The sequence below is a fragment of the Hydra vulgaris genome, chromosome 05 (genome assembly GCF_038396675.1).
Source record: "Hydra vulgaris chromosome 05, alternate assembly HydraT2T_AEP".
Taxonomy (NCBI): domain Eukaryota; kingdom Metazoa; phylum Cnidaria; class Hydrozoa; order Anthoathecata; family Hydridae; genus Hydra; species Hydra vulgaris.
Window position 1 is genome coordinate 33,236,580 of NC_088924.1, and position 26,899 is coordinate 33,263,478.

The 26,899-nt window shown below is 27.7% G+C and overlaps 1 protein-coding gene across 1 annotated transcript; it reads right to left on the bottom strand.

Annotated features, from left to right (window-relative positions):
- Positions 1 to 2,720: 2,720 nt before the first annotated feature.
- LOC100209631 (bifunctional arginine demethylase and lysyl-hydroxylase PSR) lies at positions 2,721 to 26,899 on the bottom strand. The gene is given in 9 exon segments (NM_001309778.1): positions 2,721 to 2,745; positions 5,065 to 5,246; positions 5,504 to 5,546; positions 5,630 to 5,775; positions 6,336 to 6,579; positions 11,980 to 12,080; positions 21,447 to 21,599; positions 23,838 to 24,046; positions 26,845 to 26,899. Coding segments are annotated over 9 exon segments (1,158 nt in total).

The window sequence follows — 26,899 nt, forward strand, 5'->3', positions numbered from 1 at the left end:
CCGGGTTGTTAGTACTATTCAGTAGAAAAGTGTTTTCATTATCAAAATATCGTGTTTCAGTTGTTTCGTCTGTCGATGCCATAATAAATATTTGCAACCGAAAAATAAAAATATAAAAAACTTCATAATAATAATAAAATGTTACTGTTTGTTTGGATATTGTTAATTTAATAATTTTTTCATATCTGATGTTTTTGCCGTTTCGTTTCCTTCGTTTTACTTCCAAAATCAATTTCTTTCTAGTGGTCGCTGTTTCCTGTGAATAGTCTTTATTTACATATATATTAAGCCCCTTAAGTCGATTCGTTTCTTTTAAGATTTTAGATTTATCTTGTACCTAGTTAGCTTCACTACGATTGTTCTAGATCGCCCTTCTTTTTTTACTCCTGTACGTGCCCTTTCGATCTCAGTTCTGTCAACAGTCAACTTTTCAGATAGGAATTTCAGGATCTTTTCTTCTGTATCTTTCCATCTTTAATTTTTGCTTGCAATCACGCCGTCAATTCTTAGGTTGTTTCGTCTCGATCTATCTTCAGCTAATCTGGACTTATCGCTGATTATTTTTATCATGTTTTCACTCTCTTTTTCATTGGTATCTTTAGCGCATTTGACTTTTGTCTCTATTATTTGTTCTCGAAAACTTATGTTTTCTTTTAGGTCTTGTATTTCTTTTTCTATTATTCTTATTTTTAAATGGCTATCCAATGTTTTACTTTCAACAGCATCCAAACGTGCATTTAATATTTTTAAACTTGCACTTACGATATCAACAAAAACCTTCTCCTGTTGTTTCAGCAATATTTCCATTTCTTTTTTATATTCATAAAACATTACCGTAAGCATATCCTTTATTTCTTTTAACGTAACTGCCATGTTCAATTTTATAAGTATAAGCAGATAAGAAATTTCGATTTCACTATATAATTTGTTTTGCTTTTTTTTTTAATTTTACTGATTATAAGAAAAACGCGTCCCTTCGCCGCTAGAGCGATAATTTTCTGACAGTTGATCCCAACAACCCAGTTTTTTTATCAATGTTAGATACTTAGTAAATTCTTTATAAATGGTTATCAGTGCATTATCATTCGTAAAAACATATCGAAATTATTCGTAAAAACATAAAGAAATATCGCGTACTAAATAGTTTGTCACGGCTAAAAAAAAAATGTCAAATAAAAATGTGTCAATACCATGTAAAACCTCATTTAAATTTAGTTACGTTTCTTATAGAATAAGAAACGTAACTAAATTTAAATGAGGTTTTACTTTTTCATAAAATGAATTTTCATTATTAAATTTTATCATTAAATGAGGTTTTACTTTTTCATAAAATGTATAAGTTATACATTTTATGAAAAAGTAGTAAAAGACAATGTATTATTTTTTAAAAGTTATTTGTTATTTCAGGATAAGTAGTTTATTAAAACTTCAAAAAGTTATTTTTCCATCGCGTCATTCAAAGTTAATGCTTACATTAACTTATTTTTAACATCACATTGTTTTGAAAATCTACGCAAAAAAGTCGACGTTTTTAAGATGGTTTACCCTAATTTTTGAAAGAAATATCTTTTTTCACCAAAATTCTTTTGCAACTTTCAACGTCAGCTTGAAACAACAAATTGCTTGTGCTTATTGCGTATGTATTTATTTATGTATTATTTAAATTATATTGAAACATTTTTAATTTTAAAATCATTTTTATTTTTTGCAGGCACCATTAACCATCAGGTTCTTCATAATTTTCAGAACCAGCGTCTTTTTTTGTACTGGATACCTTGGATATACTGGAGTTTGTTGGAATCTTAATGACTTTAAAAGATTATGAGTTTCAATTTCAAAATCATTAAAAATTTTAAATGATTGCAATTCAATATGAAAAAATAAAAAAACCGGCGACATAGGATAGTATGTAGTAGAGGAGAGTAGGGTATTGGCGAACACCAAAGCAAAAGTGCGAATTAAAGACACCAGTTATACAAAATTGATCATATTTATTGCTTCTCAATTAGTTTAACTATTCAGTCACAAATCCTCAAAAGCAATTTTTAAAAATCTTATTATAAAATAAAAATTTATGGCAAAAATAAAACCATTGGTGTTCGGAATTACCCTACCTACGTGGGGAAATTCCGAAAACATCGGAGGGCAATCACAAACACTGTTGTGTAATAACGAATAAAATGCTAATTGTAATAACTAAGTCTAAAAATTATATCATGCAACAACAACAAAAAAAAGGAGTGGCTTTATTTCCATAGAAGCTACAACAGAGTGTTACTCAAGAAAAAAGTTGCATAAAATTATCAGAAAAAGTTAAAATCAAATTATAGTAAACAACATCCGCAGCTTCATTACACTACTGCACGTCTGGAACTAAGCATAGGTCCCTTCTCAGCAGGTAAAAAGAAATTGTCGAATTTATTTTTCTATAATGCTGTTTTGATTATGTTCGGAGTTACCCCGCGTTCGCCATTACCCCACTCTCCCCTATAAGGTTAAAAAAAAAAAAACAAGTAAATTGTTTATTTACTTTTTAGACTCTAAAAAATACGTACTATGTTTGCATCTTATGATATATCGATGTTTGAGGCTCAAATGAAACGTTCAATCCTAACTGACTGGTCCTAACTGACGTTGAATATAGAAACGTTCGATTCATTCTTTATATAACCTCGCGTACTTTCTCGGTTTACCATCATTGAATTTTTCCATCAAAAGAATCATTAAACTGCATCAACTTTGCGTCTAAAAAAAAAAAAAAAAAAAAAAAAAAAGAGAAATTCTAATTACATGAAATTTTTTTGAATTTCTTCTCTTAGATAACTAGATACTCTTAATGAAGGAGGAAGGGAGGGGGGAGGGGAAGAAGGGGAGGGGGAGTTTTTCTTGCAACCTCTTTTTTTTTTTTGCATTAAATTTGAAAAAAAAAAAATTATATAAATCTTTCGCAAATAGTACTTCGGTTATTTAGATTTTTGTAAGATGCACTTAGAAGAGTTAGCACTTAACTATATATTAAAATGTTTAAGGGTATTTACTAAATGTGTAAATGAATCTACCAATGAAAAAAATCCATTTTTTAAATCTATCATTGAAACCCTCAAAAAAAAAAAAAAAAAGGCGACAAGAAATATGATGCAAAAAACTATGAACAGTGAAAACTGATTGAATTTTCCAGTCAAACAAATACCTAAATGTACATATAAATCTAAATTCTATAAATTTAAAATGAATCATCATTTAATGTCTACATACCTTCTACATTTTTATGTTTAAAAAATGTTTTAAAATAAGTCAAAAAAAAGTTAAAACAAATATATATGCTTATTCCAAAATTATATCATCCCAAAACTTAAAAACTTTTTAAAACTTCTGTATAGACAAGTATAAACTTTCCTTGCTAAATTTTTGTCTATAGTTACATAAATTACACAGCAACCGCTTTGATTGGTACTAAGAAAAGACTTGTTGACAAATAGAACGATAAGGTAAATACTTTTCATTGTTTCAAAAATTAAATTTATCGTCAACATAAAAGCAGGAGGACTAAATGATTGCATCGATAGTATATGAAAATGACATTAAATTGAATGTTTCGGCAAAATTTACCTTTTCTAATTGATACCACAAACGCGTAAATGATTTAAATATTATTTTGTTAAAAAGCCATCACAATGTTGTAAAGCAACCAAGTAAAATTGAGAATGTCAAATTGAATAAAAGAACTTAATACATTTCGAGATAAGTACATCTATGCCAGTGCAATACTTTCATGTTCAGCAACTATTCAAAAAACCTAAACTATATACAATAAGATTTTGAAGATTTCAATTTTTAAAAAAATGTGAACTAATATTTTGTTCACGCCACTATCCAATTTTGATTTTAGAAGGTGGAAGAGAAGTTGGAAATCAAGTGTAATTCAGTTTTTAAACAAAATTTATTGATGTTTGTGTACCCAAATTTTATTTATTTTAATTACCTAATCACTTTCCCAAAGGAAATTTGCTTGTCAATATAATCAAAAAGATATCTTTGTGAACAATCGTTTTCACATTAAAGAAAATACTCTGTGTATATTTACTTGTTGTTGTTATTATATATACTTGTTGTTGTGTAACCAAGCATTCTTGTTGTGTGAAATAAAACTGAACCTCTGTACTTATTTAACAATTTAGCAGTATTTCGATAGATTTTATATATAACTTTAACCTGGTTTAAATAATTCAAATTCAACCTTTGTAAAATGACAGGGTAAATATGTCATGTCAGAGGGTTAAAAAATTTTGAAATACGTCACTTATGTTAATACTTTTAATCTAAAATATCTCAATGGCACAGAAAATTTGTAAGACATCTAAATAACATTCTACAGACTTGTGAAAAGGAGTCAGGATTTTAACTTTTCTTAATATTCTCGGTTTTGTAATCAAAAAAAAAAGAAGATTTAAATGTTTAATTTTTTAATTTTTAACTGCTTAATTTAGTTGCTTAGTTAAACATTAAGAAAACCAGCAGCCTGAAAACAAATTAAAAAAAAAAATACTTAAAGTTATTTTTCTTTATTACTTGTCTTATTTATTATTTAAATAATTTAAATCAATAAAAGTTTAAAGTTATATTAAAAATAAGTATTTTAGCAGAAGATGGAATATTATAAATGGTACCATTTTTACAAGTATGCTTCCTAATTCAGAAGACACTTAGAGAAAAGCTAAAAATCCAGAAAAAGCAAAAACACTTCTTTCCTCAATCTTCAACATTTTAACATTGAAACCTTAAGGAAAAAAAAAAAAAAAGCAAAAAATCAAACTTTGATGCCCATAAAACACTTTTAAATATTTATAGAGATTTGTGGTGAAATATAAAAAATAAAGAAAAATTTTATGTACTTTAACTATCTACCAATCAGTTACAATACTAAACAAGTCTACTATACCCTAGAATATATACCCAAAATAATTCAAAGATACAAGTAAATTATCAGTTTTAGGTCTTTTTGCAATTGAATTTGTAAAAAGCTTTTTAAAAGTAATTCTTAAAATCATAGATAGTTTTGTTTACCTTTTGGATTCACTTTGCTCTGGTATAGAGTCTGCCGTAGATTCTTCTGATTCAGAATCAGATTCTTCAGAAGAAGAAGAGCTACTGCTACTTGATGAATCAGAGCTACTATCTGATGCTAACCCGCTCTGTCGCAGTAAATCAACTTCAGCAGCGATTCTAGCAATTTCTGGCCGATAAATCTATAAAAAAAAAAAAGACATTTCATATATAGGATGCACCATATAGTATAATAGTATAAAAAAGTTAAAAAGTCCTAATAAATAAACAATTAGCTAAAAAATGTCCCAAAAAATACACAAGAATTATACAATATCGAGTAAAAATATTTAAGAAGCAAAATAAGACAAGAATTACAAAAGTTCAATACTGTGTAAATATAAATAAAAAATAATAGTGAAACAAAATGTAATGAAAAATGTGAAACAAAAATAAATACTTTCAGAACTCGCAACCATTTTTGTGAAAGCTTGGGTCTACCTCTTAAAAAATAAAAAGAAGACATACTTATAAAATATTTAATAAATATGAGAACATACTTTACATAATAAAAATCTAAACGAACCTTACTGTTTTGTGCCAAACAACATGAAAATTTGTTGGCGAAGAAAAGTTTTGAGTGACAGCCACAGTTTGATCTAGGTTTAAAACAACATGCCACCACCCGCCAGGTACAAAAACTGTTTCTCCAGGGTGTTGAATTATTTCTAACTTAAAAACACACACAAAAAATACAGTGTTATAAACACAACAAACCAATACCATTAATATAAACAATTTTTTCACAATTTTTTCTCCAGATATTTAGTACTCAAATTTTAATTGCTCAAACAATAGTTGTGAAAAAAAGTGAAGATGAAAAAACTTTTGAAGGTATTATGCAAAGCAAACAACAAAGTAACATAGCAGAACTGTTGAATGCCATAAAATGATAATAAAAACCATAATAAAAGTTCTGTTATTTAAACATTTGAAACAAAAAAAAAAACATAAGTTTTTGTTAATACTTATTTTCATAGAAAAAGTACAAAGAATGTGTCTGTGTGCATATATATATTTTCATATTATAGCACATACCCACTTTTATCGTTGATTATAATTAAACATTAAAAAGGGAGCATAAATTACTCAGTTATAACTTTTATACTGTTAAATAAAAAAACCTTTCAAAGGAAATTAAAAAAAAAAACAAGCTGCATCAAAATCTAGGTTAACAACATTCTCTTTATTTTTATAAATATTACTTGTACTATGAAAGTTTCAACACTTACAGGGGCATATTCTTTTGGCCAAGTTGGACTTTTGACCTTTGGATAAACTTTTACAAACCATTGAATACCTTCGCCTGATTGATGCTGACCATCTTGTTTACTAACTTCAAGCAGGTGTTTAGGTGTTTCAGTTGGGAACATCATCCATCTTTTATGACCGGATATTAATGCATTCCATGCACTTGTACCTAATGGATCAATATGAATACCAGTTCCAGACCTAGCTGGTCCGATAACAATCCATCTATAGTAATTTATAATATTATTATTGTAGTAATATATAATAACAAAACTTTTAACTTATTTAACTTAATAAAAATACTTAAATAACTCATAAAAATTTTTGTTTAAACTAATAAAAATTATTGTTACAATATTTATATTACCAATTTCATTAATGTTCGTCACAAAACTTAGATTTTGATAAACCTTTTATTGTGAATAATAATAAAAAAAGTCACAAATTCCTTTGAACCATTAAATTACAGAATCAAACAAGTCATACAACACCTGAAAAATGAGCCACGTTATTTAACAGTAAAGCATAAAAATAAAATAAATAATTAATGAAAATATGAAAAAAATATATATACATATATAAATATAGAAAAAAGTTAAAAAAATTATAATGAAAAAAGTTTTTTATAAGTTCTAAATATCTGTCTGTTGCAATAATAATGATTGTTCTATGTAAACTTAGAAAAATTGCGTTGCCACACTGTTCACTGTTTCTTTCTGTTTTTATTTAACTTTATTAATGGTGTTGACAATCAAATTTAAAACTTGATTTAAAAAAAAATTAAATAAACAAAGTTTCAGATGTGTAAATATAAAATGTCAAAAAATAAATATGTTAAAAAAAGTTTCAAAGCCGCGAGCCCTTAATAACATTTAGGAACAACATAGGAATAATGAGGTAAGGTCGGCAATATATTGCTGATCTAACACTGTTGGAGTTTGGCATCAGGTCGGCAAAAAGAATTTGATACAATTAGGAGTTACTAATACATAGAAACAAGCTCAGCAATTTTATGTCGATCTCAAACAAGATTGGCAGTTAGGTCAGCATTGCTGAGTGCCGAGCCTAATTCTGTGGGTTGCCCAGTTGTGGCAACCCTAACAATAAAATTACTAAGGTTGCTCCTAAATCACTGCTTTTTAGAAATCATAGAAATGATAAAGATCAATTACAACAACAAAAATGTTGGAGTTGCAAAACCCAAAAAGCATCAGTGAGAAGTCTGCACTGGCTTCTTTCTAGCCAAATCAGAAATTCTTGAAGTGGCTTTTGCAAAAGCACAATGCAGATTACCTTTTGCAACAAGTCTACTTCTGTATTTAGTTTTGATAACCAACAAGCATAAAAAGCCTGTTTCACAAAGGTATGTTGTTGGAAAAGAAAGAAGCAGGCACAAAATGATCTGAGACAGAACAGGATACGACTGCAAACACTGATCCAAAAGTTATTAAGTGGCATTGAAGAAAAATTGTTTCTTGCTGTATTGCTGGTAATGAATTTAATAAACTCCTCTTGTACATTCAACTCTGATGGTGGTTAGATTTCTAGCAAGTGCAAATGGTGTGTCAGGTAAGTTTAGAAAATATCTTGAAATATCTTCTTCGAGAATTTTTAAGTGTTCTTTGACAGAAAGTATTGTTCTTTTCATTGATTCATGTTCAATGTCATTTTCCTCAAAGAAAGCAGATAAGTTTGATAGTATGAAAAACTTATATTTACCTAACTTTGTTTTACCAAAGTTGAAGTTTCAACTGGAATGCTTGGATCAGAACAATACTTTTCTCACAAATCTAGGCATGTTGCATTTAGGCCTTGGAGCAACTCAATTCATACAAGATTGCAAATATGTCAACTAAATAAGCAATTTTGTAAAGTTGGGTTGTTTTTTTTTGCCAAAAAGTGCTTCAAAGTAGTTCAGATTTTTGATTAAAAAACGTTTTTAACTCATCATGAAGATCAAAAACATGTTTTAAAACTTTGCCTCTAGACAACCACCTCACATATGGGTGAAATAACAAAACATTAATGGATACATCCAATTCACTACAAAATTTTGAAAACAGGGGGACATTTAAAACACAACTTTTTACAACATTCATGGCACTTACAACATTTTTCAGTATTTCTTGAAATTCATGTGACCAAGTCTTGCTAACACTTGGTGATGATTCATGCAGTACATTCCGATAACACTTGGTGATGCATTTATTACCAGACATTAAAATTCAGAAGTACATCCTAGCATTGCCAGAGCCCTGTCTGTACAAACACTACAAACATTTTCCCAAGGGATGTCATGTTTTTGAAAAAAACAACAACTTATCTTTGAATTCACCTTCATTAATATACCTCACACAAACCAGTAACTGAGAACAGTTTGCTGTATCATTGCAGCGGAGTGTAAATTATGCAATAATATTTTGTAAAGCATTTTTTAACTTTTTTGTCTCTTAATTGCATTTTTACTTTTTTTGATTATATACACAAAATATGACTCAACCTAAAACTTATAGTTTAGTTTAAGACTAACGACGACTATTAGGGTGTCCGCCTGTTGGTTACTGCAGGAAAAGCATTATTAAATTACAATTAGCCATCATATAATAAGTTTAAGATTTATTTTACTCATTTTTTAAGTTTAAAATCATCAATCACAATATAACAACCTAACAATATTAACTTGGTATGTAAAAGAAGATTTTGAAAATCTTGTTAAAAATTTTAATAATTACAATTTCTGTATGCCCAACAAATTTTCTAAAACTTTTAAACGTAATCTCCAGAGTTTTTTTTGAGTTTCTGATTTAGAAACCCACTTATTATTCCTCATCTTATGCAAAATGTTTTTCTTTACGTAAATCATAACTCCTCTAACTCATTTATTAGTTTGTCTCTCGGACAAAAATCTTTTAAAACCTAGAAGATGGGAAATATAACTATGCTATTTTAGCGCGCAAGTACATGTGCCACAGTGTTATAAAACAAGTTTTAACCTTAACTTTCTGACCTGAAAAAGAACGCAGGAAAACTGTTTCTTTTCTTTGTTTCAGTAAATGATAACGAGAGCTAACCACAAATCTAAAAGAAAAATGTCAGATTATACTGAAAGAAAAAATTAACTTTAATGATGACAAATTTCCACTTGGAATTTGTGAAAAATGTCACTCTTGTTTGAGAAGGAGAGAACGTGGATAGGACATCACACTCCCATCATTGTATAAGTTTGAGACTATAAAACTTCGACCAGAAACTCAAGACTCTCACCTTAATTACCTGATTTATACAATTGGAAAACTAAGAAACAATGGTCAAATGAAAATTGAATTTGCACGAAGTTCAGCAGCTAAAACACCTTCAACAGTAGAAAAAAGACACTCAGATTGTTTTTTCAATTATTGGCAGAAAATTGTCTCACAACTCAAGTGCACATCCTTGCACCTGGTGTGAATCTGGTTCAAAGGAACTTGTAAATTAAGGGGAATTGAGGATCGTGACTCGCTCGTGACTACAAAAATGTTGTTCATTCTCTAATTAAACTACCTGAGGACACTTTAGTTTTGAAGTTCCTCCCATGGAATTGCATCTCCTAATTGGAGTTTATAATCATCTTTTTGCTGTGCTACTTTAACAACACTTTAAAGAGTTACTTGAGGAAAAACTTAAAGCAACTCTTTTGTCTGATGCATTACACATTAAACAACAACCGCGCCATGGTGTACATTTTGCAGAGAATGAGTCAGGAAAGCTGCTACACAATATTGATATTCTTCAGTTAATTGTTATCATCCCATTCATTGATACTTTAATGTCTGGCTACTTTTTGGAAGCAACCTTGATCTAAACTATCCACAAATAATTGAAGCAATCAGAGTGTCTTATCTGGCATTGCAAAATGTATCTGTAACACCCAAGGTCCATTCAGTATTTTTTCATGCGAAAGATTTCTTCGATAGATATGGCCAAGCTCTTGTGCTTTACTCAGAACAGGCAATAGAAACAATGCATCACAACTTTGAGATACATTGGCAAAGGTACAAAAGGCTCAACCATCATCCAGAATATAGCAATAAGTGAAAAGTCATTCTTTTAAAAGATAAAGAGATGAGATAATAGAATGAATTATTTTAGAATTTGTTCTATGTAAAAGAAACAGTTTTTTTGTGAATATATTTTATGTTTGTTACTTGTATAACTTCAAGAATATATAATTTTGATTTCCTTGTTTATATTGATGTAAATTTTACTGTAAAATTACTGTAAAAAGCAAAATAAGCTGTCATTTTACATGTTTGTGCAATCAAAAAATATCCCAGTAAACACATGTTTAATAGCTCTTTATACGTTTATTAAACAATTTAAATCACGGTTTGTGTTTACTGCAATGAAAATTCAAATAACTTATCAGGACGTTGTAATCTGACTTTGATACTAATATCTAAGTGATCCTCATTGTGTGGGCTATCATTCCACTAAATGGTTTTCTCTGTTCAGAAAGTTAAGGTCAAAACCTGTTTTATAACACTGTGGTGCATACCTGCAACTATAGTGCTATCAGAATGCCTTTTCTTGTCTGATAGGCATGTGGTCATTTGACGGTGGGCATCTTAGGAAAATATTTCGAAACAGTAATTGGAACTTGTGTAACTTGGACACTTAAAGCAAAATTAAATTTAGATATAAGTAAAAATGTCAAAAACCACAAAAACATCTGTTAGTTGGTTGCAAGAATTAAAATAATTATTTTTATTTAAATTAATATAAAATAATTAAATTATATAGGCTCCTGACATCTTTCAAATAAATCAGTATTGTACATAGGTACAGCATTGTAACAGTATTGTTACAGTATTGCATGTTGCTTAGGTGACTATAGTCAGAGTAAGAGTATGGCTTAAACTTAAAATGAATGAAAAAAACCACTGATAGACATAAACAAATTATTTTCAGAAGGTCTAAAGGCGACCCCAGGCAAGTTGTAAGGCGACCCCCACTAGGGTCACAACCCACAGTTTAGAAACCACTGCTCTAGATATTTTGTTTTAATTAAAAAGACACTCAATTTTTCTAGTTTTATTCTTTTTTTATATTTCATAATAAAAATCAAAAGTGCATACTTTTCTAAAATAATTCTTTTAAATTTTTATCCAATGCAAAATACTTAAATTATATGAGCTTAATTTAGTTATAACAAATTAATTTGAATACTTATAAAAAAATTTTAATAAAAAATGCTAGAACTCTGACCAAGAATAAGCTTATAACTGCCAAAAGAATAATAAATGATCAGAACAGATTATATTATTAAACTATGATGTTCATTTTACCTAAAAAACGTATTTATTTAAAATTTTATTCAAATTTTGACAAGCGATTGTAATTTTAAGAAGATTTTTTTTTAAAAAAAAGAATCTTCGGCCTGGGTTTTTTTGCTACAAACATTTATATTTTATTATACTGCAAAATTTATACTTTTAATTTTTTTCATCTTTTCATAATTCAAAGACCAGAAATAAACGGAAATATGTTGTAGTCAACAAAATATCATACTGACGCTATAATATAAATATAAATAATATATTATTATTATATAATAGATTGCATATATTTTAGCAAAAACAGTAATACCTGTACGGTGGCCTTCTCTTTTCACTTGCATATTTAAAGAGATCATCTTGAAAGAAAGAAGGAGGATGATAGTCATCAAGGAGTTTTCGTTTCTTTGGATGCTTAATTGAATTAAAGTAACTTCAAAAATTTATCATATATACATATATACAACCATCGGAATTAAAAAAAAAATAAAGATCAGCATTTTATTGCCAACCTTAAACATATTTTGGTCAGCAACAGGTTGACACAAAATTTTTAACACAAAAATTTCACAATAATATAAAAACAAGGTTGCCCAAAAATTGCTGACCTCAGACACTATTAGTTATCAGAAGTAAATGTGGTGCTCGGTTTGTACAGGTTTTGAATATGTATGAGTATGTGTGTGTGTGTGTGTGTATGCATGTGTGTGTGTGTATGCATGTATGTATGTGTGTGTGTGTATGCATGTATGTATGTGTGTGTGTGAGTGCATGTATGTATGTATGTATGTATGTATGTATGTATGTATGTATGTATATATATATATATATATATAAATATAAAAATAAATATGGTGCTTGGTTTGTACAGGTTTTGAAATAATTCTTGGTGGGTGTATCTAGAGTAGGTTGTAGGGAGAAAAATAACAAGCAAATTGTAGATCCAATAAAACACTCCTATAAGTTGTTAGAAAAAATCAATATTCAGTTTTACTTACATGTGGTGACTTTAATTACTTAAAAATCAAAAATATATACACACACATATATATTTACAGCCTGGAAAATAACAACCAGTTAACAGTCAACAACTATCTGAAATGACTAAAATTGCTACTTTGACCTCCCAAAATGAAATCTTGCTGGTCATGGTTGACCAGTTGAAATAAAAAAATCAGGGTTTTAAAAAAACAAGGTTTGACAAATAATAAGGATGTAATTAAGAAAATCCATACACTTTTTACATATTTTTTAATTTTTTATTTATGCTATTTTAATTTGCTTTGTTGAAAAATATTATATATGTCAACTCTTAATTTTTTTGTTACACCTATTAAGATTACCTTCATTTTAACAGTGGTAAAAATCCTTTTTTCATAAATGATTGAAGTTCTTGTTTTATTGTTATTTCAATAAAAATATTTAATAAATTATTTTAATAATAATATAATAATATATAATAATTGCTGTATTTAAATAAGAACATTTCTTTCAACAACTTTGTCACTTGGTTTTTCTTTTTTTTTAATCTTATTTATTTTCTCATAAGTTTTGTTGCTGCATATTGCAATAAATGAATGAATGATTTATAAATTTAAAATTATTGATTAGGCATTTGCCTTTTTTTCCCCTATAAATGGATTCTTAAAAAATATATTGATATTTAGTAAAAGTTTAATTTTATGTAATGTTAATAATTTTTATAGTAGTGTTTATAAAACGATTGTCTTCTTAGTATTAAGTATTTGGTTTAAATAGTTTCTGCGCACGAGAGTTAATAACATTATTATTAATTATTAGAAGCTTTTAAAATGATTTTAATAACCAGAGATATAAAATGTGCCATTATTTTTCTTTAACATTATTGATTTCAAAAGATTGAAATTCTTACCTTATTATTATTTGAAACTGTTGAAAATAACTAAAAATATTTTCTTAATGAAAAAATAAAAAATTTTAACTGTCTAAAACAACAATTGACAGTCAATTCCATGCGCTAGCCAGTCAAATTGATCGCTTGCTTTCGATTTCTTATTTTCTACGCTGAATATACCTACTATAGTGATTATGGATAACAAATTGTTACTTGTTATTCCTACCTTTATAGCATATGGTGTTTTAAAAAAAAAAAAACGAAAGAAAAGACTGTTCCTGATGTCCAACCCTCAGTTGATGTAGGAGCAGCAAGTTATAAATTATAAGATATTAAAGCATTGCTTTATAAGAGCTAGTAAGTGACCGGGGTTGATATTTGACTGGGGCCGGGACCGGGTTTTATAAAATATAACCGTGGCCGAATTTGTGGCCGCGACTGCATAAACATTTATACATCCTAAAATATATTTTTATTATTCAAAACTCATTTTATAACTTGTATATATTTGCATATATACATATCATTATAATCAACATGATCATCATAATCATCATTATCATTGTCATGATCATCAACATCAGCAGCATAAAAGAGGAAGGCCTGATGATGATGATCATTGCCATCATCATCATCATCATCATCATCATCATCATCATCATCATCATCATCATCATCATCATCATCATCATCATCATCATCATCATCATCATCATCATCATCATCATCATCATCATCATCATCATCATCATCATCATCATCATCATCAGGCTTTAAACTTCCTCTTTTATGCTGTTTTTCTAATAAAAACAATCAAGAACATTTTTTTTCCTAACTAAAGCTCATTCATACAATATGTAAGGCACTCTCTTCAAATTTATTGATTCTACCACTACCATTTTCTACTGAAGCTGCTACCCCTCTACATGCTGATAACTAAATTACTTTAATCTTTTCTAACAAACGCTGTTTAATACAATGCATTTCAAATAAGATTATGTCTCCTTTTCTTATCTTGCTAGAGTCATATCACACATCTATCTAATTATCTTCTTTTTCAGCAAATACTACACCATATAAATACTAAAGTTTATACAACAATAAAAGGATATTGTATAGGATATTGTAAAACAGATATGTTTATATCCATAGTATGCATGCATAAAGTGCATTTTGGAGGCTTTTATCCCTTCTGGAATAAAAGAAAATGAAAAAACAAAATTATCATATTTATATATCAGATTGTCATATAGTAAACATCACCCCCTCCCCCTACTTCACAGAGAGAGGTCGAGCAATAGTTTTGGTTTTGGAGTTTATCTATCACCTTTGAATAATTCTTTTATTACTTCTCTTCAATTTTAAGTCAAGTCATTCTACTCCGCATTTGTCAAAATTAATCATTTTTTAAATCTTTTTTTACAAAACATCTATCTTAAGAACAAGTGTCCTTTTATTATTGCAAGAAACCAATTTAAAAAAGTTCTGTCTGATGTTAAGCTCTGTTATTCTCAGTTTACTAAATCTTGTACCTTATTTCAGATGTTAGGTTCTAGAGACTTTTGGTTAGTCTTTAACAGTGTCATTAACTAAAGTAAGCCTAACATTTAATCTCTAATTCATGGGTTTGATCTTTTTACTTCTCCCCAGAATAAATTTATTTGCAAAGAAATCTTACTTTAATTTGACCTTTGAATATAATGGCCATACTCTTCCTGACAGTTCAACAGATTAACCCATTGTTAAACATCAAAATCACTGGCTTTCAATATTAAAATTAGTTCTCAATCGAACATTTCTACAGTTTGTACTACAGATTACCATCATAGTCTTGAAAAAGTGCTCTCCAGAACTCTCGTCAATTTTTGCTAAACTTTTAAAAAGTGCTAAGTGGTTCCAATTTTTAAAAACTCTAGAAAACACTTTGACCTCTCCAACTATCCTACGATTAGTCTTAACTTTGTTATTAGTTTCTTATTATAAAGGTTTTGAGGTAATTAAATTATTTCTTGCTAACTGCAGTAATAAATTTATTCTTGAAGGCCTACCCTCATCTTTATTTCAAATAACTTTAAGGGTACCACAAGGTTCTATCTTTACTCCTGTACTATTTCTTATCTACAATAATGATTTTCATGAAATCTAAAATGGCTCTATAAGGTGATGACTCAATTTTATATTCTTGTCTTGACAAAAAATCTTCACTTTTTAATTTCTTAGAACAAGCAGCCGATTTTAAATCTGATCTCTCTTCTGTAACAGCTTTAAGGCTTGCAGTGGCTTATGGATTTAAATTCTGGATTTAAAATTCACATTTTTTGTTAGACAACAAAACTCATTTATTTACTGCAAAAAATATTGCAATATTTTTGGCATTCCTATATTGACGAATAACAACCCTCTTACTCTCAGACAAAGTTTAAAAGCACATTGTAAATGTAACTAGACCTGCTATATCTGCCAAGCTTGAGCCACTCTCCCATTGTTGTAATGTTACATTTCTTTCTTTTTCCTACAAATACAATCATGGTCAACGGTCAAACAAGCTATCATCTCTATGATAAACCAAAACTCATTCTTGCTTGGGTATTTTTTCAACTATTCAAGTTGCATCCTTTGACTGTATCTGTCCCTTCATGCTAAAAAAACTTTTATTAATCCATTTTTTTACCTTGAACATCAAAAAATCCTCATAACTCTTACCCATCTTCTTATTTTTTTTTAATTCAACTTACAACTTTTTAAGTCTTCATTTATAAGTTTCCTAGTATTTTTATTAATTCTCTATTTTAAAGAAACTCATAACTTAATAGTGGTTCAATCCACTATTAAGTTATGAGTTTCAAGATTTCCTATCTTGTTGGAAGTAAATTAGAGTTTAAAAATATATAAATGTATGACAGTATTTAATAAAAAGTTAATGTAAACATAAAATTATAATATATTAAGTATTATAAATTTTTTTCTAGCCCCAGTTATCAACCCCTGCTAAATCTTATAATTTTAATTATAAGATTTAGGAGGGGTTGATAGCTGGGGCCAGGTTTGCAAAAAGTCTCATATTTAGCCAGAGCCAGGGCCCTGGTCACTTACTAATAAGAGTATAGCTTTAAACAATATATTTAAAAATACATTAACATTTTTAAATAATACTTTTAAAAATGTAGCAATTAATATATATGAATCAGGAAATGAAGATTTTAATAATAATGGCTTCTTTGCCTAAAGATATAACTAAATTAACATTCATTGTTGCAAAAAGATATTTTTTCAACAGATCGAGTAACTATAATTGCAAATCATCAATTGAGATTTGAATAAGTTTTCAAAAAAAATAAAAAGGTTTTATTTACCTTTTTATAATAACTATTTTATATACATATGAATCCAATTTTTTAAATAAAACTTTTTTTTTTTTAATGTTTTGCTTGAGTTTAAATTACAATGAAGCTTACTAAATTTTAGAAAAAGTTTTTTTTTTTTCAATTCAGGATAGAAATTCATAATCCTGTTTGACATCTAGCTACACAAAGATTCTTCTTTCTTTACCATGCCAACTACCTTGGATCCCAATACTATCACCAAAACTCCAAAAAATCTTAAGGAAAGCAGGTTTCAGGGCAGTCTTTAAATCTAGTGCAAATCTTAAATCTTTGCTAACTTCACGTAACAAAACACAACTACCATTAAATAGCTATCCCGGAGTATACCTAATAGAATGCTAGTTTAAACAAAAATACATCGGCAAAACAAAAATAGCAACAAGAACAAAATAACACCAAAAAAATGTTTTTGAAGAAAAATTGAAACAATCTGCAATTGGGAATTAAGCAAATTTATGTATTAATGAATAAATGAATAAGTTTTTTTTTAACAATAAAAATTTTATGGTTCATTACATTTTCATTAATTTTTTAGATTGATCATAGAAAAAAAGTTGTTTAGAAACGCAAATTTAGTTTATCAGCATTTTTAAGTAGCAAAATTAGTAGATACAGATAACTTCTGGTTATTCTAACCTCCAGGAGGAATAAAGATTTACTTTGTATTAATTGGCAGCATTTATTTTGTTGGAATTGATAGTATCAGGAGTTTCACTTAATCTTAAGATCTTTATTACATATTATCTGCAAGTTTTACACCAAATTAACCTTCTCCTGAATCATTAGTTTGAAAGCTGCAGGATTTAAAGCCCTATTTTTTAATAACTGTTCTGTTAGGCATATTACTAGTTTTCTTTGTGTTTTTCTAATTTTTATAAAATATATAATTATTTTTATAAATAAATAATTACTTAAATGAGTACGACTGACATTTGAAAAGTAAGTTTTAAATTAAAAAAATAATAATAATTTAAATAAAGTTTTAAAAAAATTATTTCATTTTTTGAAATGTAAAAAAAAAAAAAATTTAAATAAATTTTGTCTAACTTGAAAAAATAAAATAAATTATAACAAATAAATTATGAACTTATTTGAACAAATATATATTTTTTATATATATTCATTTTTGCATGCTGATACTTATAGAGATTCAGGTCAGCATTATGCAAAATATTATGTTAAGTTGAAGGTCCAGTCTAAAGGAGGAAGATTTCAAGGTCCATCTCAAGGTCCAGGAGAAAGATTTCAAGGACCAGGAGGAGTCCATTTTCAAGGTCCAGGAGGAAGATTCATTTTCAAGGTCCAGGAGGGGTCAATTTTCAAGGTTTAGGAAGAAAATTTCAAGGTCCATCTCAAGGTCCAGTCTAAAGGAGGAAGATTTTGCAATACCAACTCAAAAAAGGCTACAAAATTAATTTGATATTTGAGAAATTTAATTTTCTTTGAATTTTTTGATTCTGTTTATTGTGTTTTAAAACTATAATTTTAAGATATATATAAATATTTAGTGTCATACATTTTGTATAATAAAACTTTATTACTTTGATTTACAAATTGCAAAATATTATTTTGTTTGTTCCTAATATTGTGTGTTAAAATGATGATTTATAATGAGGAGTTAAAAGTGATTATTTGTAAAGTGTTTATTAAACATTTATGTACTTTTTTAAATTATCATTTTAAATAAATAAGATTAATTTTCTTATAATTTCTCAGTTTTAAAATGACTAACAAAACATTTGTTTGAAAAGTTTACCTAACTTTTAGAGATCAAACTTATATATAACCTTTCAGGATTATAAACAGGGCTTTGGAGTCGGAGTCGCAACATTTTTATTTTATGGAGTCGGAATCGCTAAACAAAATCGCGACTCCGACTCCATGAGTTAAACTTCTCGGAACAAAATATTTAACCTTCAAAGAATTTTTTATATATTTAGCGAAATAAAATTTTTTTTCAATTATTGCATAATATTTTTTTATTTTTTTGAAACTTTGCTTTGAAATCAGAGTCATACTCTGAAAATTTCAACAATTGGAGTTAGAGTTGATTATAAATAAGTGTACATTAGGTTTTTTGGTTTTTATTAACACCCTTTGATTGATGTGTATAAAAAATTTGGGGAAAAAAAAGATGTCATCTTAGATAAAATATAATTTGCATAAGTGATCAATTTTTAAAAAGTTATGATGTCTTGCAGAAGTGTTCTCCGGAGCTGTCATCTATACTCTCAAAACTATTCAACAAGTGCTTATCAAAGTCTTAAGATTATTAAATCCTTTCTTTCCAATGGTAATATAAAAGTTGTACTCGATGGACAGCACTCTTCTTCTTATTCTGTAACTTCAGGGGTTCCTCAAGTTTCTATCCTTGGCCCTATACTCTTTTTAATTTACATTTACGATTTTCCAGATATTCTCACATCTAAGGTGGCATTGTTTGCTGATGATACTACTATTTATTCTTGTCGTGATAAGAAACCAACACTCTCTGATTGCTTCGGGGGGGGGGGGGGCATTTGAGCTTGAAAAGGATCTCACTTCTGCTGCAGCATGGGGCTCACAATGGCTGGTGAACTTCAATACAGATAAAACTTCAGCCAACCGGTATCGCAATAATTTAGATCTCTCTATATTTATGAACGGTATTGTACTCGATGAGTCATCCACTCTTTATCTTCTAGGATTAACTCTTACTTCTGTTCTTTCTTGGAAACCATATATCAAATCAGTTGCAAAATTAGTATCTGCTAAGGTTGCATCTCTTTATCGAGCTCAACACTTTCTTACTTTGGATTCTATTCTCTATCTATATAAATCACAAATCCGGCCTTGTATGGAATACTGTTGCCATATCTGGGGCGGATCTTCTAATGATGCCGTTTCTCTTTTAGACAAGGTGCAAAAATGCATTGTAAACATAGTTGGACCTGCTCTTGCAGTCAACCTCCAACCATTATCACATTGTCGTAATGTTTCTTCTCTTTCTCATTTCTACAAATACTATAATGGGTACTGCTCTAAAGAGCTAGTGTCTCTTGTGCCATCTATTAAATTCATTCTCGTGTTACTCGTCATTCAATTAAGTCTCATCCTTTTTCTGTGACTGTTCCTAAGTGCTCCAAAAGCGTTTATTTGTCTAACTTTTTTCCTCATCTTGCTTTCCTGATTCATATAATTTGCAATCCTTTAAGTCATTTGTCAATCATTATCTTGCTCTATGATTTTTATATTTTCTCTTCCAGTAACTTCCAACTTTAATTAGTGGTTGCTTGCAACTTTGTTGGAAGCGAAGATGTTAAAAAAAAAAAATGTCACTTGGATGACATGTGCCGGTCACTTTGATGACATACAACTTTTGAATGTTGTCTGCCACATCAACACGCAATTTGATTTGCAGCCTTTTTCAATCTAGTTTTTAAAATCACAAAAATATCAATTTTAGCATTGATATGAGAAAAAAATCAGATATCAGATATTTTTACTTTTTTGTTTTTCTAAATGTATCCATAGCATACAACATTTAAAATTATTGGCTGTTAAGAAGCATGAATAAAGCATTTTTTCTTGAAAAGGGAAAACTTATGCAAAATAACCCACTATTTAAATAGTGTTTTATTAAATATTATATATTATTATATATGCTATTTATTATTATATTTAATAAAACACTATATAAATAGTGTTTTATTAAATATATTAATAAATAGCATTTTTTCTTGAAAAGGTAAAACTTATGCAAAATAACAGACGATTTAAATAGTGTTTTCTCAAGAACCGTCTAAGTTATTGATCAGAAATTTTTAAAACGTACTTTTCTTATATATATGTACAAAACCAAAAGGATTCAACAAAATCTGAAATGGTTTATGAGAAACCTAATAAAAATTTGATGGAATAACCCAGAAAATATTGCAGATGTATATTGTAAGACATCAAAACCAAACACTTAAAGATATCTTTTTAAGTAAATATTTGATCATGTATTAAAAATATGAGAGCGCAATAACTTAGTGATAAAAATTTGATCTTTTAAATACTCAAAGATATATAAAATTTGATTGATCAAACAAATAGTGTTGAATAAAAGTTTGATCTCTTCTAAATTTAGTGCTAATGAACAAAATGTTAATAGAAAAACTTATAATCTTTACAATATTTCAATGTTATATAGTTTTTCAAATATATAATTTTAAATATAAGTCAAATATATAATTTTAAATATAATTTTCTATTTGTATATCAATTAAAATTTAATTAATATTTAACAAATACAAACAAATTTAACATCTATTTCTGGCAAAAAACTATCATTACATGCTAATTATATCACAGTAAAAAAACTACAGTAATTCTTTTAAATTTCAAAAAAAAAAACACCTTCCAAACAATGGTCTATTGCTACAGTTAAGAATATATAAAAAATAATAACTTATTATCAAATAACTTTAAAGAACAAAACCTACTTTCTAGTAAATTAATAGAAAAACAAACTTCCCTATACAATAAAAAACTAAAGCCTACCTCCCCATAGGATCCATCAAAAATATACAAAGGACTATCATCTTTTTGATGTTTCAGATACTCTATATAATATTTCATTTTCATCTTTACTGAAAAACCATCATTATCTTCTCCAACTTTGAACTTTTGATTACGATACTTTTTTGCAAGACTCTTAATTAAAAACAATAAAAAAAATAAAAAATAGAAACCATTCAAATATTTACCTGTACATATGAAATATTTACACATTGAATAAATTGTATGCTTTTTAACAATAACTTAGATTTAACATTAAATAATTAGTTTAAAAAAATAGTCAACCAAATTTTGATATGTATATCCCTTCTGGCTGAACTTTATATAGAAACTGCTAATTTGTTCTATTTTGAAAAAATTATAAAAATGACTTATATGTCTTCTTTTAATTTAAAATTTACTTTAAAAATTGACTTTAGAAAAGATAGAAGTTATAAAGTTATTAAATCTAAACTTAATTACTTCTAAAGTTAATTATTTAAAAACATCAAAATGAAAACAAAATTCCAATTATTAACTAACAGCCACGCTTCAAATATAAAAGGTTACACCATCTAAAGTGCTATGCTGACTTTATGTTATAATGCTATGCTTATGTTATAATGCTATGCTGACTTTATGTTATAATTATTAAATTTGAATTACTATGCAAGGGTCCGGGTAACAACATTAGTTTTGTTATGTCTAATAACATATGTCTAACAACATCTGTAAATACAATGAAGTATAACAACATCTGTCCAACAACAACTGTAAATACACTGAGATATAATAACATCTATCCAACAACATCTGTAAATACACTGAGATATAATAACATCTATCCAACAACATCTGAAATTTCATTGATGTTTAATAACATCTGTGTAAAAAATATATGATTACTAGAGACGAGACATCTTTTAAATTATCTAATTATAACAACATCTGTGCAACTAAATCTGGAAATTTTACAGATGTAGTTACATCTTTTCAATTATGTTAAGAATAACTACATCTGTACAACTATATCTGTGAATTCTAAAGATGTAGTTACATCTTTTCAATTTTATATTAAATATAACTACAGGACTTAATGAAGTTAATAAATTATAATGCATTATTTTAACCAGATGTAGTTACACATTTGGTTTTTTTCAGATGTAGTTAAAAAGATAATTAAATAATGGAAAAAATTACTAAATAACAATGCATTATTTTAACCTGTTAGAAAATGAACATTTGACCTCAAGCCACGCTAGAATAAAATAATTTAATTTTTGTTTTGTAAAAAATATGAGTTTAGGTGTATAAATTGAAGTTATTTACAAAAAATACTTGTATCTTAAAATAAAAAAAACCCACCCTTTTATTAAGCTCCTTATTAAGCACATGCTGTTTTCTACAATGGTCATTCATTGATTATCATAGCAGTTCACTTGATTCAGTAAACACAGAAGCAATACATTGATATATAAAAATCAATGGGAAAGATACAAAAGAAACAAATCCCATCCTGATTATGGATTTAAGTCATTGAAGAAACATTTTAATACAAAATATTAATAAAAAACATATTACAAAAAAAATGAAATCTAATGTTGGTGTTGAGAATTGAAAACATTTTATTTTATTTTTATTTTTGGTTAAAAGGTTAATTAAAATTAATTAGGTTAAAAGTAATAAAAATATTTTGTTTCAAAAAATCTCAAAAGGGTTTCTTGTTGTTGCAAAAGGGTTTCTTGCTGTTCACCTATAATTTTTTATGTAAAATAAAATCCACAGTCTTTCAAGATATATAGGGCTTCAGCAATTTTAGGCACTTTCAATTTCAATCATTTTGTATCATATCATGGACTTTTCAAATGATTTTAGGTGTGACATTGATCTTTAAGGCTAGTACTACTGTGTTTAAATCAACATTCGAGTTACATACTGTTGTAGTGTGTAAGTGCAAAGTTGAAGAGTTTTTATGCACTTTTAATAGTTAGTAAAAAATAATTTTTTGTCTCTTGTTTTGACAAACGATAAACCGATATGTTATCTTTAATAAAACTAAAAATAAAAACTATTAAATAACTAAAACCTATTGAGATTAAACAAAAACTTCACATGAGTTCAAATGAAAATTCTGCAATTAAAAAATAAAAAAGCACAACTTTTAACACTATTTATAATCATTCTACAAATCTATTAGATTATCAAATTATCAACCTAAGCAACCTAAGCAACCTAAGAAAAAAAAAACTTTAATATTTATTTATATTTTATGTATAAACATTACTTTAAAAACCAAACATTCAAAGTCAAAAAGACTTGATACAAATAAAGAATCAATAGAAACAAAATCAAAAAATGAATTCTAATAAAATCAAGGAACAAAATTTTACTCACAGATAGTTTCCATTTTTGATTTGCAAGCCAACTATCAGTGCATCCTGTTAAAATAACAGGTATCCTTGGTTTTTCATACCTTGCAACAAATTCGTCATGAGATATACTTTTACAATTAATCCGAGGCAGAGTATCTTTTATATGTTGATATGACAAATCAAAACTGTTAGCATAACCAAGTCTTGTCCAACCTTCATCACCTTTTAATTCTGAATTTAGAAAAAAAAAATTAAAATTGTAATAGTATGAGAGAATTATAGAATAAAGGAGAACATCGTAAGCATAATCAGAGTGCACCTTTCAAAAAAAAAAAGAGATACTATATGATATAAACACTTTATTTTGTTAACAATTTCTTCAATAAAACATTTTCAAAAATTTTATATTTAAGTTGCTAAATTTCATTATTTTATTAGATATAACAAGTGACAAAATGATACATAGTGTAACCTCAACAGAAAATAGCAAAGGAATCCTAGATTCACAAGAAAAATTAGGAAAGTCTGAAAGTTTTTAGAACAGCCCAAGAATAATAAGAAATTTAGAAACATTAGGTCCTCAAATTTTTTAAATCAAAAAGGGAAATATCCCCCAATGCTTTATACCTTCCAAGCGACTTTAAGGTTGTTTAAAGATTTTTCAGAAAACAATCAAGATACTTCTTGTTCTTATATTTTGTCAAACTCATTTTATAAGAAATATTATAAAGTCCTAAAGTTGTTAGAACAGCCCATCAATAATAAAAAATGTAAAAACATTAGGCCCTCAAATTTTAAATTATCAAAAGAAAAATGCACCCAATGCTTTATAGCTTCCAAGCAATTTTTCAGTTATTGATATGCATAAAGATTTTTGGGAAAGCAATAAAGATTTTTTGTTCTTATATTTTGTAACAATAAAAAGCCAAAAGTAGATTAACTCATTTGGGAAATGAAAGCTGCAAAATATATTTAATGAAAAGCCAAAATCATGTTAAGAAAAAATTGTGAAAAATATATGGAGCCACTACAAGCAACATGCTAATGAGCTTCAATCAATTCACCAAATATATGCTGAAAATGGATGAAAGAAAAATTCCCTTATTGTGTTTAAAGCTACAATTTTTACAAGATGTTTGACTTTATATTGTGAAACTTTTGTTTCAATACGGTAGCTTGCCATATTAGCCTACTGGTGGAACTTTTGGCTCACAGTCATAAGACCCGAGGTTCTTTTAATTGTGAGCCGAAAGAACTGGGCTTAAACTGTTTCTCTGTGTGGCAGAGAAACAGGTTGCCAATATTTATAGTGCCTTAACAATCATTTTTAAAAAGTGTTATGCTGTTATGTAAAATTAGGAGTAAACAAAATCGCAATTTTATTTTCACCTAAAGCATTTTACATTATGTTAAAACTGTTGTCTCTTGGAATACTTAAATTGTTTTTTGATATTGTTTGTGCAGCATTTATTTAAAAAAACATTATGTTTTAATTAATTTTGTAAAAAAGAAAAAAAAATTTAACCACAATTGTGAAATAAATTAACTTCGATTAAAATCAGTGTATTTTTAAATAAAAAGTTTACTTAATAACTCAAAAATTGAGTTACAGAAAAAAATAATTTAACTTCTCATTAAATTTTACTTTGATTTGATTTATTTCCAATTTACATTAAAGGATTTTTGTTATATATATATATATATCTGTGTGTGTGAGCTTCTTAAATATTGGTAACTAAATGTGCTTCCTTTACAAACTAAATGTGCTTCCTTTGAAGATTGATTAGGATTTCTTTTGTGATTTTTTTCATAACAGTCCTGAGGTTTTAGTGTTTTGTCTCTCCATCTATTGTGCCTACTACATACTTTCCTGGATTAAGACAGGTAAGTAAGCTTTTAATCTTTCTCGTCAGTTTCAAGCTTAACTTCATGATTTTCATTTCTGAGGCTTCAGTGTTTTGTCTCCCATCAAAAAATTATTTTTCATGCATGGATCTGATCTTATTATTTCTCCATTAATTAGGCTGTTTGTAAAGAGCTTTTCCTCATAATTTATCTTTTGAATCGAATGACCTGTCATAATAGTAAAACAAGTAAAAACTTTGATAGACATCCCACTCTTGCTACTTTTGCATAAGTCGAAATCATCAAACTTTTCCGTTGTGCAAATAACAAAACTTTTAAAAAACAACAAAGAAGATTTCTAGATGATAACTGAATAATATATAAATGAATTTAAAAAACTATAACTAAGTATTTTTTTATTGTGATACTACTATTAGGTATTACCAAATAAGGTTGAGAAAATCCTCCAACTGGATTCATATATTAAATGACCAGGGCCCTGGCAAAATCTTAGGATTTAGCAAGGGTTGATAGCCAGGGCTAGGAAAAAATTTATACATAAAGTTACATCACACATTATAGATTTATGCATATATTTACTATTTATTTAATACTGGCATATAATATGGATTTATATGGATATAAACATATATGTTTGTTATTTATTTATAAGCTGGCATACAATATCATTATCTATTTATACAATTCTTAGTAGGGAAGAGTTACAGAAATTGATAACTATGAATCATTTTTGATTTGATTAATATAAATATACAACCCTACTATACTTTTGGTATCACCATGTTGAGAGGAAGCAGCAGAGAAAAATGTAGAGGCAGAATTAAAAAAATTGAAGAAAGTGTGTTATATAACACACTCTCTTGGTATAACAAGCTTTAGTTAAGGAAAAAAAATGCTTGAGATGTTTATATGATTAGAGAAATTTATGTTAGATAAAATATAACATAAGTTTCTTTTTATATAGCATAATTTTCGTTTAGAAAAGTATTGGAAAAGTTTTAGTAAAACCATGCCCATGAATCCTCACATGCTCCAATAAGATCAGTTTTGCATAATGACCAGCTTAATTGAATATAAAAAAAAAAATTTATACAATTTTTTTTATTATAAAATTATTTTAATGAAATTATTTATTCAAAACTAGTAGTAATTAAAACTATCACCTGGTCTAGCCTTTAATTTTGTTTCTCTAACAGCATCTTCTGTTCGTTTATCCAT